Genomic DNA, 16,134 nt, shown 5'->3' with positions numbered 1-16,134 from the left:
TTTGTTTCATGGTGAAACACTTTCACAGAATGTTTGTGTCTCTTGCTTTTTATTTCAGTATTTGAATTAGTACTAGCTACAATGATCCTTCTTTGTTGGGAATATACATGTAACATGATCACACAAAGACTTTCCAGAAAATCAGTTTAACATTTAACTCTTAAGCTGCCCCATACAATTCACCCAGTGCCACAGTGCTAATCCCTATTGTGCCAGCCACTAATCTCTTGTGTGCCAAGTTAATTTAGGGTAGGTTCAATTAGCGTGTGTACTTATGCACGGAAATGTGTCCGTGGCATGCGAGTGAATGATAGTTTATGTGTGCATGCATGGCAAGCCACCAGAAACCCAATTATGAGAGCGTGGCATGCCAGCGCATGCACAGAACAGTGTTCTTGGCAGGATATGGGTTAAAGGACCAGGGGGCAGAATGAATCTACCCACCCCCCTGTTGATCAATGTATTGTGATATCAGAAAATGATTTTTACAAGATCAGGAGATTGACATTTGACCCTTTTAACATCAGTAGATAGACTCTACACGCTCAGATGGGGTTTCAACCAGGACAAAATTAGGCACTTTTTTTTCCCCTTCAATACTGGCCTCTCAGTATACACATTCAAGTAATACTACTATATGTACCAGACACACTTCATGTATATCTCATCCTAATGACATGAATGCATTTTACAAAGAAAAGCTTCACTAATATTCCTTAGTTTCAGCATGATAGGAGCATGTTTATTTCTTTAAATACAAAGATATCACACAAAATGATGTTAGAAAGGCAACATTTATACAAACAAGAACAAAATTATTAAACTCTCTCTTATATCTCCACCAGTTTCCATCGTACATGTATTTTCTTGGATATATCCTGAACACCTCAATCATACCAACTAGACCGATGCCAAACCGAAAATAGCCAGAAACAAAAAGTCTGTTACCCCCAAATGGCCAAGCATCGGTCAGTTAAGGGTCAGTTTGGCGGTGTGAGTGACCCTGGTATATGATTGTTGAATGGAAGTAGATTCTACATGTAATGAGAGCATGTGTTGTATGTGTCTTATTCTCATCAATGAACAAAACAAACATGTTTTTGTTAAAAATTATTTGATTGTATCTTACAATGCAGTACATGCATGTACTAGAACAGCATATCTTCATTTTAAAGGAAAATCCAACCTTAATTGGCAACTATTTTAAAATAAAGCAGAAAAATCAGAGAAGCACACTAATGAAAGTTTGAATGAAATTGGACAATAAGTTTGAAAGTTTTTACTTTTTTAACAAATGAAATAACTTGGATACTTCGACGGACTGTCGATCTGAAAGTCCGCGGTTCGAGTCCCGCCGCGGCACTAATGTCCTTTGGCAAGACATTGATCTACATTTGCCACACTCAACCCAGGTGATGTAAATGGGTACCTGGCAGGAATTTACTCCTTTAAATGCTAGAGTGCCACAGTGCCTGCCTTGCTAAAGCTAAAGAATGGGCACTTCATATTGGTTGAATCAGTAATATCATTGTGAGATAGTACCGGACAACTTTTCAATTTGTTTCAAGAGAGAAAATGACTAAAACTTATATTTTTCCAAATGAAGGAGTTCCAATGGAGAAGACACTGAAAACAGCAGAAACTAGTGATATATTTGTACACCACAAATGGGAGAGTTGTCTGTGACTAAATCACAATCCACTGACCAACTTGCCTATTTGAGATTTGCGTAGATTTAGTGATCTCATATTTCAAATATTCCTGACTATCTCACTCTTGGTTCGATCTATTTCAAACTTTCTCCATTTTGTTTCTCTTATTTCTCTGCTTTCAAAGAAATTAATTTCTCACAATGGTTGGATTGCCCTTGAAAGAAATGTACATTGTTCAACATGTAATGTAATTTACAATCCCTTCCACGTAATCTACCGGTACTGGTTTTGTATGTGGTGAAAATAGCTGCTATAAGGTCCTCTGATTTAGCACCTTGCTTTCTTCATGAGTAGCTATCAATCAATAAAACTAGTAAATTTACCAAACATATTGACGGTTTAATACAGTAGATTAACAAAAAGGATGGAGTATAACTGGCAAGTAGTCAAATCCATTTGTTTTTCCCAACTCCATGGTATATATTTTTTTCAAGGTATGCAGCAGCGTGAAGTTGTCCAATTCCCAAAGCTTCTAAAAACAAAATATTGAAAACCAGAAATCCAAGCAGGATTTAAGCAGACAGTTGATAAGCTTATTAACACCTAAAACAATTCTAAGCAATCAATAGACATAACTAAAAAGCAAATTACAGTTAAACCTGCAACGGCCACCTTTACAGAACTAGGACCAGTTTACCAAGTATACCAGGAACTTGTCATCATAACACCTGTTTAATAACACCTGGCCACATGCGTACAAAAGTCACTTTGTATACTTCCTTCTATTAAAGTGCCCTTTATATACAGCTTTGACATAGTACTAAATCTAACAACTAAAAATCTCAATCACAAAACACAAACTTGATTTAAATGAAAGCTATCTGGTCTAAGTCAGCTCTAAATACAGGTACATTGGCCTATACATTTAATCTTTCACTCAATCGTGAATGACTAGATTACGTATACTTGGGCTTTTGTAGATGGACTGTTGGTATTGTCAATGAAAATCAGGACAACTATAAAAGACCCCTTATTTTTGAGAACTTTACACTATAGTGTGTCTTTCAGAGACTTTGGATGGAGGCAATGTCAGGTAAATGGTTTCTCATTGAAACATGTACTAAAGGAACCTGTCTACATAGACCACTTTTTGTGTATCCCTTACGCAGTCGCTGTAGACAGGTTTGACTGTAGTACCAGTAATATCTTGACGTGAGCTCTCTGATGCGTACTTTCAAGAATTCCTCTTCAAATTTTCTTCGGCAAACTACTGGATTCTTGGTATTATTTCCATCGGACAAACATAGACCCTAAACAATCAAGCAAACTCTATGATACAACTACTTCAGAAACAAATGTCGAAAGTCAGAAGATTTTGTTACTAAACTAAACAATGCTCACCAAATGAAATATACAATGAAAAATGAGCGGTCACTTTTGCTATAAAGGTAGTGTCAGCTATTTGCAATGGGTCATAGCCTCACCAGAATAATCTCAAGATTTCTCTATCACAATATGTAATGGATGATAAATTTTAGTTCAAGCCATGCCTCCATTTAGTAGTTACTGATGTAAAGATTAAAATTACAAAAGACTGTTAAAAGTTATTACATCAATTAAGTTTGAAAAAATACAACATTTCTTACAGAGTTTAATTCTTCAAGAGCTATTTTTTCAGTAGTTGTACTTTGAAGCTAGCTTCGTATTTCATAACAGTCTGAGGTGGTATCCTGAAAATATACTATTTTTTTATGCCATGACAAATGTTAATTAGGACAAGCCATTGGTCAATATCTGCCCATGGTTGGCAGCAGTGAAAAGTTAATTGTGAGACTTTGATTTACACTATGACAATTAACATACCTTTCGTGAACATAAAAAGTAATATCCTAGTACCAGAATACAGTGCTAGCACTTATTCTATTTCAGAGTTTTAATGGTTGCAAATGGCTGACACTATCTCTTGTCCAACACTAAAAACGCTTTGGGCGATACATGCAATGTGTCCAATACGACCTATGACGTTTATCCATATATTTCATCCATGAATGAAAAATCTCTTAGTAACATATGACCCTGACCAATGATGATGAACCCAGAAAGTATCATTACCCAACGGTCAGATCATTCTTTTAATGTAATATCTCCAACCCATCAATCCAATCCAAAAGGTATTTGATATATCTCAACACGTCGTCTGGGCCACGTACCCAAACAATGTAATCTTTGAAGGGTTCCATGGTGAGGATTAAATTGACAGAGTTTTGCGGTTACTCTGAGGAGGGCCCACTTATGCTCTATTTCAACGTTTCCAGGTGTAACTGCAAACCTCACTAGAATAACACATTACTCTTTTGGCAGGGATTCACGAAATCGTCATAAGTATAAGATAGCCTACATCCCCTTGCAACACAGGTGTTTTAGTTTAATAAACAGGTTTCAATGGGGTTTTTTTAAACATGTAATTACGATGGTTTCATGACACGACGCCTAGGCGAGTCAAAACAATCCAATGTCCTCTAACAACATAAATGAGACTTCAGAAATATGTGACAAATTGACATGTGTTGTATGTGACACATTGCACGGAATCAACCGTTGACCTTTGACCTTTACTCCACTTCTTCGTGCACAGGTCGATACACCTTGCCCAAGATGAAGCGGCTACGTAGCAGCTTGAAGAGCACATAGTAGTTGCAGAAGAGGAGGAGAGACAGGGAGATGACGTAGTGCCAGTGAGAATGGCGGATAAGAAGATAGAGCTGGGTTGCTATGACGCCCAGTTGCAGGAAAACAAAAAGGTTGAGGACTCGAAGAGGGTCATGGAACATGAACTGTGATATAAGAAAAACATGAAATACTAAAATAGTGTATGGAAATAACTATGTATGTCAACAAAATAATACCAAAGTAAGTTTGAAATCCTTCCACTGTATACTGCCAAATGTACATGTAAAGATATCATATCAGTAAGCAGTGAAGATAGTTGATTTGATTACAAATTCTGAATGAATGGTAAGGAAAACCATCTCTCATAGTTGCAAGGGGAAAGGGAATATAAATGTTCATTAAATAATAATAATTCTATTGTACAAATAAAACCTTACAATACATCATCACTGCTTAATTAGAATTAGAAGAGCGATTAAAAAGGGCTCTTCTGTAATTAGAACCATTCATATAGTCTTACTTCCTATAATCTTTTGGACTCATATTCTAACTTGAATTTTAAAAAAAAAAGTTAAATCGTACCTGTAACACAACATATCCCAGATAATACCCTGGTCACATCAACGAGACCGACAACAGACTAACCACAAAAAACAGACCTAACTAGACGGAACTTCGACTGCACGCAGTCGAAAATGATGCCTCCGCCATAGAGCAATTTTACAAACCATAACGGAAGCAACTTTTAAAATTCAAGTTTGACTGCAATCCATCTGTCGTCTTTAATAATGCATTCACAAGCAATTTTTAGGCATCTGTAATGAGCCCCATGAACTTTGACCTGATGACCCTAAAATCTAATCAGTTCATCGGCTCTGCAAGATACATATACATGTCTTGAGTTTGATAGTAATCTGTCTTTCAGTTTTCTCATGATAATGTGATCACAAGCTTATTGTGCATACATAATGAGCCCTGTGACCTTTGACCTTGTGACCCCAAAATCTAATCACTTCATTAGCTCTGCACGATACATGCATGATTCAAGTTTGGCGGTAATCCATCAATTGGTTCTTGAGATAACGCGATCACGAGAACGGGACGTACGTACGGATGTACGGACGGACAGACGGACAACCAGAAAACCTAATGCCTCCAGTTACTTTGTAGTGAAGGCATAAACTAGATGGAATTTTGACTGCGCGCAGTCGAAAATGATGCCTCCGCCATAGAGCAATTTAAACAAGTTTGGAGTTTAAATCTCCAGTGGTTCTTGAGATATCATGATAACAATCTCAATGTATGGAATTTCATAAGTTGACCTCTGTGACCCTTGACCTTTGACCTACGTGCTCCAAAATCTAATCAGATTGTCTTCCTATGGTGATACACACTATCATTAAGTTTGAAGTTTAAATCTCCAGTGGTTCTTGAGATATTATGATATGGTGATACATACTATCATTAAGTTTGAAGTGAAAATTCTCCAGTGGTTCTTGAGATATCGCGATAACGATCTCAATGTATGGAATTTCATAAGTTGACCTCTGTGACCCTTGACCTTTGACCTACGTGCTCCAAAATCTAATCAGATTGTCTTCCTATGGTGATACACACTATCATTAAGTTTGAAGTTTAAATCTCCAGTGGTTCTTGAGATATTATGATAACAATCTCAATGTATGGAATTTCATAAGTTGACCTCTGTGACCCTTGACCTTTGACCTACGTGCTCCAAAATCTATTCAGATCGTCTTCCTATGGTGATACATACTATCCTTAAGTTTGAAGTTTTTACATCTCCAGTGGTTCTTGAGATATCATGATAACAATCTCAATGTATGGAATTTCATAAGTTGACCTCTATGACCCTTGACCTTTGACCTACGTGCTCCAAAATGGAATCAGATTGTGTTCCTATAGTGATACACACTATCACTAAATTTGCAGTTTAAATCTCCAGTGGTTCTTGAGATATCATGATAACAATCTCAATGTATGGAATTTCATAAGTTGACCTCTGTGACCCTTGACCTTTGACATACGTGCTCCAAAATCTAATCAGATCGTCTTCCTATGGTGATACATACTATCCTTAAGTTTGAAGTTTAAATCTCAAATGGTTCTTGAGATATCGCGCTAACAAACTCAATACAAGGAATTTCATAAGTTGACCTCTGTGACCTGTGACCTTTGACCTACGTACTCCAAAATCTAATCAGATCGTCTTCCTATGGTGATAAATACGATTCCCGAGTCTTAAGTTTAAATCTTAAATGGTTCTTGAGATATTGCGATAACGGTCAAACGGGACGGACGTACGGACGGACAACCCGAAAACATGATGCCTCCGGCACCACCTTCGGTGGCGGAGGCATAAAAAAACAGACCTAAAAATGCAATACCGGTAACCAGAATGGCCAAGAGATGGTCAGTTGGGAGTCTGTCTGGAGTAGTTTTGGCCGTGTGACCATGGTCAAAGATGCACATAGAGCATTACGAAAGAAAAAGACTTACATAGAAGCGAGCGTAAGAGCGGTCTGAGGGAAAGGCCACATTCTGCTGTCCAGTCGCCCGATAGATACCCTTGTTGTACCTGACCAGGACTCCTTGTGGCCATACCGTCGTGTCTGACCACCTGAAGCAACAGAAGATACAGGTGAAGATACATGTGATTGGTATTGAAAGAACCAGGAATTAATTTGATGCATTATTACTAAGTAATTAAAGATTTAACCATTAATTTCTGATATTTAATTAGGGTTGCGCATTTTCAACAATAGTGGTGGTGTTTCACGAGGACCTGTTTGGTAACAAATACAGAGCACTAACATCAAACGGGAATAACTGACTATTAAAGGTGCTTAGAGAAGTTGAGGTGCGTCCCTGTACCCGTATGTGGGTACTGGTAACAATTCATATCAACTACGAGAACTACTCATCGAGCAATGACAAAGAACATGATTACACCAATGATGCTTATATTCAGGTATTCAGGTGTTGAAGTGTTTTGCTGTACCCACAGTCAAAGCTAAGTTAATGAGAAGCCGTACATCAACACGGAACACTAACACTGAAAATGATTAAGCCACTACAGTGCTTACAAAAGTGGTTGATGAATTATAATTCTACACAGCACTACACACAAAGCACTAACACTGAACACTATGGTGTAGGCTTGAGTCGGGACGGTCGATCACACCGGGACCCGACCGTTGCCGTCGGGTCCCGGTTTCGTTTTTTGAGAACCGGCGCTCCGAAAAAAATAATGAAATATGTAAGAAATTGCAGTTTTGCACACCACTAAAATCAATCCACCCTAAAACTTAAGTATTTAATTGTTACCAATCGTATTCTAGCTCATCCAGAATCAATCCGAACTGCTGATATAAATATGGGTTGCAAAGCAGTTCGCCCAATGGGGTTGTTGTTGCCAGCTGCTAGCTAGCTACTGTACTGGCCGGGTCTCTCGGCAGAATTAATAAATCAGGTTGAAAGAAACATTAATGTTAAAATAATAAAACGGCTTTCTTAAAAATTCTTCTGTACAATGTACCGATCATATAATATTTAAAAGACAAAATATATATTTTTTCTTTGATTTTGAACACTGCATGCTTCTTTAAAAAGCTGAAAATGACTTGGTAATCACAAGAAGTTTCGATACGGATAGCTGTTGCAATGCAAGTTCAGACTAGTCTCGGAAAAATGCGCAGTGCTCCTTGTTAGCTATAATGCGTGCCAGAACGAACCCAAACAAAGACGTGATCGTAACGAGAAAAAATCATTAAAAACTACGAGAGCACAATTGGAAAGACAACTACTCAAAATTATCGTAAGCAGATACATAACTTGGAGGAAGAATACAATAGTTGTCCAAGAAAAGCCACATAAATAGTGATATTTAATGAGTTACTATAGGTACAATCATTATCGGAAGGGCCTGCTGCAATATATCTAAACGTGTTTAAATTGAACACGAGGCAAATACCGCCCTCTACGGTAAAAAGCAGTATAACAAAGGATTCGAGTATTTGCAGCAGGCCCCTTGCGATAAAAATGTACCCAGTTACTCCTCGATTATCACAATTTCTGTGGCATTTCTAGGGCGATTATTGAATTCTTTGTCCAAGTTATGTATCTGATTATGGTAATTTTGAGCAGTATATCTTTCCAATTGTGCTCTCGTAGTTTTTAATGATTTTTTTCTCGTTACGATCACGTCTTTGTTTGGGTTCGTTCTGGCACGCATTACAGATAACGAGGAGCACTGCGCATTTTTCCGAGACTAGTCTGAACTTGCCTTGCAACAGCTATTCGTATCGAAACTTCTTGTGATTACCAAGTAATTTTCAGCTTTTAAAAAAAAGCATGCGATGTTTAAAATAAGAGATAAATATTTATTTTTGTCTTTAAAATATTATATGATCGGTACATTGTACAGAAGAATTTTTAAGAAAGCCGTTTTATTATTTTAACATTCATATTTTTTGACCAGATTTATTCAACCTGCATAAATCAAAATGGCGGCTCGATTGTAGTCTTTATATTTTTGCTCGAGATTTTTTACTTTTAGAGGCACGATAATGGCACTAAACATCGCCAATCATGGATGAATATAATGTCAAATGGAAGAATATACCAATCTGTGCCGAGGTATGCATGTGTTGATTTATTTGACTGATAAAAATGTCACTTTTAAGGGACATACTGATGATATGCGCTTTTTATAGAGGCAAGTGACAAATCCTGCGAGTTGATTTCGGGACACCGGGTCCCGACCGGTGCAAGGCCGTCGGGACCCGGTTTATGAAAATCCCGACATGACTCAGGCCTACTATGGTGCTTACAGGTGTTGAGGTGTGTTGCTGTACCCGTGCTCCATCTTCTGCCATCGGCCCAGGTGTAGGGAGCACCGATGGAGGGCGTCACAGTACGCCACCGGGAGGAAGTGAGAGCCAAACATGACAAAAGAATTGATCCAGACGAAGGCTATGAGAAAACAGGACCACCACAGATCAAGGTACATAGCAGGCTGTGGGAGGAATCAATAGTGAGAATCGTTTTATTAAAATACTGAACCTGGCATCCCGTAGGCTGAATAACATTCAGTTTACAAGATGAACACAGCTGCACTTGCACATCAATGTTGTAACAATTATTCTACAATGTAAAATCATTCTAAATTAAAACAATACCGCAATTAAAGAAATTAAGTATTCTTAAAACAGGGTCAAACTATGTTCACATATTGCACTGAGAGATATAGCAAGAGAGAGAGAGAGAGAGAGAGGAGAGAGAGAGAGAGAGAGGGAGAGAGAGAGAGAGAGAGTAGAAGGAAAGTGGGAGAAAAGGAGAGTTTGAGAAGAGGGAATCAAGAGGAGGATAGAGGAAAGAATGAAATGAGAGGTAAGAAACAGGTGAGGGATAATGTCATATCATATCTTGGATTCTCCACAGGTCTGTTCACTTCTTTGTTTTTCTGTTTGATTTTCTGCACATATTCTTCCAGAGCACAATATCAAGCCCCACATACCTACTAGTACTAGCAGACCTACTCCACTTGCACACATCAATGTATAATACACTCTCCAAAATTTGTAATACACTTATCATCTCTCACACAAGCAAACAGATATAAGATGAAAGCTTTTTCAGTTACCGACCCAAGATAAGGAACTCCCTACTCCTTCCATTAAAGAACGTCCAATCTCTCACACAAGCAAACAGATATAAGATGAAAGCTTTTTCAGTTACCCACCCAAGATAAGGAACTCCCTACTCCTTCCATTAAAGAACGTCCAATCTCTCACACAAGCAAACAGATATAAGATGAAAGCTTTTTCAGTTACCCACCCAAGATAAGGAACTCCCTACTCCTTCCATTAAAGAACGTCCAATCTCTCACACAAGCAAACAGATATAAGATAAAAGCTTTTTCAATTACTAACCCAAGATAAGAAACTCCCTACTCCTTCCATCAAAGAACTTTCAATCTCTCACAACATTCAAGAAGTTACTTAAAACACATCTTTTCTCATTTCTTTGTATTGTTCTTATCACTATGATTATTTTTTGTAAAAGTATCTTTTGTTATTAAAGTTGTATCTCTTTAAGGCGCTTAATAGATGAAATGTAATATCATAAACAATATGACAATTCTGTCTTTCATTCTGTGCCTATGATAGCGATTCTTTAAACTCCTATGACATCAAGATTTTTAAACAAGTGTCAAGTTTCAATTTTGAACCTGGTGGACCCTTCTCTATCTTGTTTCCCCTCTCTTCACTTCCATCTCTCTCTCTCTCTCTCTCTCTCTCTCTTTCTCTCTCTCTCTCTCTCTCTCTCTCTCTCTCTCTCTCTTGTCTATTTTCCCTTTATCATTTAAAGTACTGTAAATCTCTGTGTATAAGATGCATTTTTTTTTTAAGTGTTGATTTATGCCCCTCCACCTGGCACTGTGCCTGGCAATGTCTCCCAGCTCTGTCATACATTTTGTGTTGACTCACCACCTCGGAAACTAGAACAACACTTCCTGTATGGCCAAATTTCTGTTTGGACTAAAAGGAAAATTTGTCTGTCATCTTTAGTTTTTAAAACGACATTGCTACTATTATTTGTGACAAGTTCACAAGCGCAAAGTGGCGCCTTCAACTGCACCTCGCAGTCAAATAAAGCTCCTTTTCCACGTGTACACGGACCTGGCTCGCTGCCTATGGAGTCTGCAAAAAAAAAATAGGGTTGCGTCTTATTCACTGAGACTTACAGTACTTTCTTGAAAGCAAGAATATCAAGGCCAGTTAGAGATACAATTTTGGGGGAGCAAGGGGTTATCGTTACCTGTAAGAAACAAATTGGCACAAAGCCAACATAATATGCGCAGACCATCGAGTTGAAAAGCACGCTCTTCACCCGGGAGTTGAAGTCCATCTTGAGAAGATCAGCTTCCTGTCGGATCTCGTTTGGGACATGGGAGCATTTGTGCTTGGCTGGTGCTAACATGGTGATACCGTTCCATAAAAGTTCCTCTTTGCTACCCTTGGCGGGGGGCGCTAGTTGTGAAAACAGGGTCATGTTGAAATCCAGGGTCAGACCATACAGAAGAAAATAAGAGATTAACCTGTTGAGGGTCAAAACATACACAAGAAAAAGATCAGTTGGGGGTAGAAACAAGGGAAATTTTAAACGAATTTTTGACTGAGTGAGGGTCTAGCAATTACAATTACATGTATAAAGATGCAATGACAATGATATGTGCTTTAAAGTCACTGTATTATAATTATTGTTATTATCCTATTAGTGATAAAGTGACTTGTGAGTAATATGTTAAGGGTCAGGATTACAATCATGATGAAAGTGACTTGTGATATTGTGCTTCTTTGAGATAGTCCTCGCTTTAAAATTCCTCACTTTAAAATTCCCATCGCTTTGTGAACTTTTAATCAGAGTTTGTGAAGTTCTTCGCTGTGAAGAAGTGAATCAAAACATATTTTTTTGCACTTATCAAGTTTTTTTGGCCACAAAAACCACTATCCTGTTTGTGAAAGTATCCCACTTTACACTTTCTGTACAGTATTGGTTTATTTCAGACCAACATTAATTTAATCTGGACTGATCAAACAGTTCTCAATAGATATGTTTTATATGATCGTTGTCAAATGGCAGAATTTGAGGAGGGACATCTTTACTCACGGGTACGCAAGGAACAGAAGATTGAGAGGTGAGTTGTTATTCATGAGCTGCCAGAGGCACCATAGTCCCAGGTTGAGGAAGGTTAGGGTGATGATAAGTTTGATGACTTGCAGGACACAGTAGCGCGCTGTCACTATGGTTACTATTGGCGTTAGCTGTGGAGAGTTGGTGGATAATGGAAAGCAAATATATTTACGACTGGATCATGCAGAATATCATGCGTTAATTCTAAGGTTTAAAATGCGGAATACAAAATAATATTACTAACATGAGCTGTAGCGCAAATTATCAAACTGTCAGTATAGAAGCAGAGAAGAATTTAGCAGTGGAAATCTCTGAAGATATCTGGAAAAAAAAGAGCTTTATCAAAAAATACAAAGATGAATACCGTATTCGCCGCGTAAAGGCCGCAGTATTTTTGGAAGAGAAAATATCAAAGAGTCGGGGTGCGGCCTTTACGCCGAAACAGTAAAAATCTCAAGTCAAAACAGCACGTCCATTATTTGTAGGCAACTGCATACAAAAAAATATATTAACAAAATTGACTTAAAAAACACATCGGACAAGATCTAGTCTGAACAAACGTCAGCAGCAAATTTGAAGAAGTCATCTTTTTAATCGTTGTGCAACCAAAGAAATAAGAAGAAAACTGACCAGAAACTCGTACTAAAAATCGTACTTGTAAAAATGACCTTAGACAGCGCACGGCCCAGTAACCAAAATCATACCTCGCTCACACACTCTGTGGTGGGGAGCTACGGGGCTGGGAGTTGCCAACAAATCCAACGCGCCTTCGGAGATTCACAGTGCGCAATCGTCGGTGTTCTTAACTTTTCAGTAAGATAATTCTGAATTATAATTGAGACTATCTAATTAATTAAAGCGACAAACTAACCTCAGTAGATCTCTAATAACAATACAAAAGCTTGTTTATTTTCTCTATTTGGCGGTACGATAGGGGTAAGACCGGATAACATTATATGGCCACAACTTGGTTATGGCAGGATTATATTAGTGCCGACTCTCTGCATGCAAGCTAAAGATGGCCATTCAGGTTTCTGTATGCATGCAAAGCGCCCTCTAGTGTCCAATGAATGTGCTAATCTGCCTAAAAATTGATGAAGATTTGCTAAATTACGATCATTTTTTAGGTAAACTTCCTGTAAATTTATAAAATGATTGATAATTTTGGTATTAGTTTGTAGGAAAAATAGAGTTCTACGAGAAAATTACGATTATTTTCTTTGGTCCGTTTTTTTTTTCTTCTATGAAATGTCAAAGTTGGGGGTGCGGCCTATGCGGTGGTGCGGCCTTATCGCCGGCAAATACGGTAGGTATACAATATTTGTAAAGAAAAACACCCCAAAACACAATTTATCCCTGAAAATAGCATCATTGTGTCAATATATCAATAAGTGTAGAGGTTGATCCCAACATGTTAAACATACAAATATGAGGATAGGGTGAAAACCTACAGCTATGTACACAATACACAGATGTCACTTTTTCTGATCTTTAGAACATTCAATCTTTCATGATAAACGTACCTCAATAATAAAGTGCCACACCAAACGCCTGATGAGAACCAGAGTTACAAAGATCAACAGGAAAGGGTCGATGAGATGAAAGTTCTGGTGGGAAGAAAGAAAAAAAATAGTTTCTAGTCAAACTTCACTACAGGTTATATTATGAGGAAAGTGAGAAGAGAGAAATAGGAGAGAACTAGGAGAGAAAAGTAATTATATAGACACAGTCAGATATACATCCCATTCTTGAATTACGAAGGAAACAAAGTTTCCATCTATGGCAGATTATACTCATTATTGTTTATTACCTACAGGTATAATAAGAGCAAAACAAATTGTTAAAAAGTTCAAGAATTCTCAGACCAAGAAAATGAAAATGGAATCAATCACATACCGGTAGTTGAAATTTAATTAATTCGTAATTTTTGAAATATAAATTTAACACCCTTTTCCAAAAATGTAATAATTCATCTCACTCTGCTTGATTTGAGCTATATTTGAACATATTTAGACTATACCATAACAACCATTCAACAAGTACATGTTTGTTCCCTCTGAAGATAAAAAATGTCAATATACTACAGCAAGAATTAACAAAAAACCTTATAACAAAATAACTCAACTCTGATATAGTTTTTGTTCTTCTCTCTTTCCAAGCTTATATTTACCATGGCTGTATTAGAGGGGGCAAGAGGCAACCACCAAACAGTCTTGTATATGTTAATGTATTGAAGAAAGAGTGCAGTCAGCAGGTAGATGACTGTGTGCGTCTCAAAGAGAAGGCTGCACTCTGCTGGCAGATTAGGGATATCAGGATGCCGGATGGGGGTGATGGTAATCAGGGTGGTAAGGGGGGTATTGCTCCCACCACCACCGGTTCCTCCTCTGTAGGTACATGTATATGAGGGAGAAAGAGTGACACAGAGAGAGAGAGAGAGAGAGAGAGAGAGAGAGAGAGAGAGAGAGAGAAAGAGACATAGACAGATAGAGAGAGAGAGAGAGAGAGAGAGAGAGAGAGAAAGGGGGGGGGGGGGGGCAAGAACAAAAAGATGGAGAAAGAAAGGGAAGAATAGGAAGAACATGGAAAAGGAGACAATCAAGAAGAGAAGAGTAAGAGTTTGAAGAGAAGAAGAAAATAATGAGTGAAGATAAGAAATGTTTGATGAGCAATAAAAACAAACAAAACATAGATTTCTGGGCCCTTTTCTTGAGGCCGTCATGGGTCTAAATTCTTAAATAAATGACCGTTAGTAAGCTACTTGTTAGCTACAGGTTTCACGAATTATCAAATTAACTGGAAGAAGAAGAAGAAGAAATAATAGAGTAAAACCGCCAAACTTCTGACGTTGCCAAGCTTCGGACAAAAATTACTTCAACGGCTCGAACGCAAAATATGAGCCTAGCTCAGGCGGGTAACTTGCATGCATTTGATACTATTACTAACCTATATCGCTAGTACAGAAAGGTAGGGCAGGTTGCCGTCTGCAAAACTCCCAACGATATACGTGCGCTACACATGAACGTCCGAAGCTTGGCATGAAAAAAGGTTCGGCGGGTAAGTAAATAATTCTAGTTTTCCATTTCCTTTACTAATTTTCTATTACATGACAAACATAAACAGTATTTGCACAATAATAGTATACTTGATCTTTCAATAATTAAACAAGAATTTAATGTTTTCCCCCGTTTTGTCTCAAGTATCTGAAGTTTGGCGGTCTTACTCTAAATGAATAATAAATAAATAAAGGCAATTTGAACAAAAAACATAAGGTGGTCTGTATTATATACAGCCCACCTAATTAAATAGACAACAATAGTAAAACTAAAATACAGTCAACATGGTCAATCTTCAAAAAACAGCCTGATCGATCTCAATTTCATTAACAATTTTAAAAACAAACATGAAACAAAAAACAGTTCTAGGCCCTATGTAATGGGTTCTTGTAACTGTAAGTAAATGTAATCTCCATAATTATAGTGAAGATATATATTTAGGTGCAATTTTTATTTATCTATCAATTCGAATTCGAACTGACTTCATTGAACATTTCTCCAAACTAGCCTAGACCTACGTCCTACGGCAAAGACAAAGTGCTGACAATGACTGACGGACAGTGACAGATGTCATGTCAACACAACAACAGCATAATGAACGTATGGGACTCACCGATGGCGAACTGATGAACCTTGGGATGAAGAATTCCCACCATGAACAACATTCGTCGCATGAATCGGTGGAGGCGGCATTGATCGGCTCATCTGAGGTCGCCCTGGACCTCGTCGACCTCCTGCCATGGTTCTCAATCGATAAATTTCGCCTGAAAATTGTCAACCCCAACAGCGAATTTCCTCTTTCAGAAAAAAAGTCTGTTGACAATTTAAAGAAACACAAATAATTCATAAAGTTAAATATTTTGTTTGATACAAAATATTTTTTATCTAGTTGAGTATAATTTTTTGTACCAAATAACATTATTTTAAATTTTATTTTATTTTTCATTTTAATTTTAAATAAACAAGTTCTCTTAATAATATAAGTGCTGATTGGCAACACTGTGATATACGTAGCAGTTGTCGAACATAGCAGACTATTT

General features: G+C 37.6%; 1 protein-coding gene across 1 annotated transcript; it reads right to left on the bottom strand.

The window, feature by feature from the left end:
• Positions 1 to 716: 716 nt before the first annotated feature.
• On the bottom strand, positions 717 to 15,914 carry LOC575462 (transmembrane protein 39A). Its single transcript, XM_775863.5, has 8 exons — positions 15,708 to 15,914; positions 14,209 to 14,425; positions 13,562 to 13,645; positions 12,015 to 12,169; positions 11,163 to 11,442; positions 9,173 to 9,357; positions 6,840 to 6,960; positions 717 to 4,486 (listed from the first exon to the last, which is right to left on the bottom strand). Exons 1-8 carry the CDS (start codon positions 15,833 to 15,835, stop codon positions 4,265 to 4,267), a joined length of 1,392 nt encoding a protein of 463 aa, XP_780956.3. The 5' UTR covers positions 15,836 to 15,914; the 3' UTR covers positions 717 to 4,264.
• Between the last annotated feature and the right edge of the window lie 220 nt (positions 15,915 to 16,134).

This window comes from Strongylocentrotus purpuratus, unplaced genomic scaffold (genome assembly GCF_000002235.5).
Source record: "Strongylocentrotus purpuratus isolate Spur 01 unplaced genomic scaffold, Spur_5.0 spur5_scaffold_21, whole genome shotgun sequence".
NCBI classification, from domain to species: domain Eukaryota; kingdom Metazoa; phylum Echinodermata; class Echinoidea; order Camarodonta; family Strongylocentrotidae; genus Strongylocentrotus; species Strongylocentrotus purpuratus.
The sequence above is the reverse complement of the archived record's forward strand: the minus strand, read 5'-3'. Positions and strand labels throughout refer to the sequence as shown.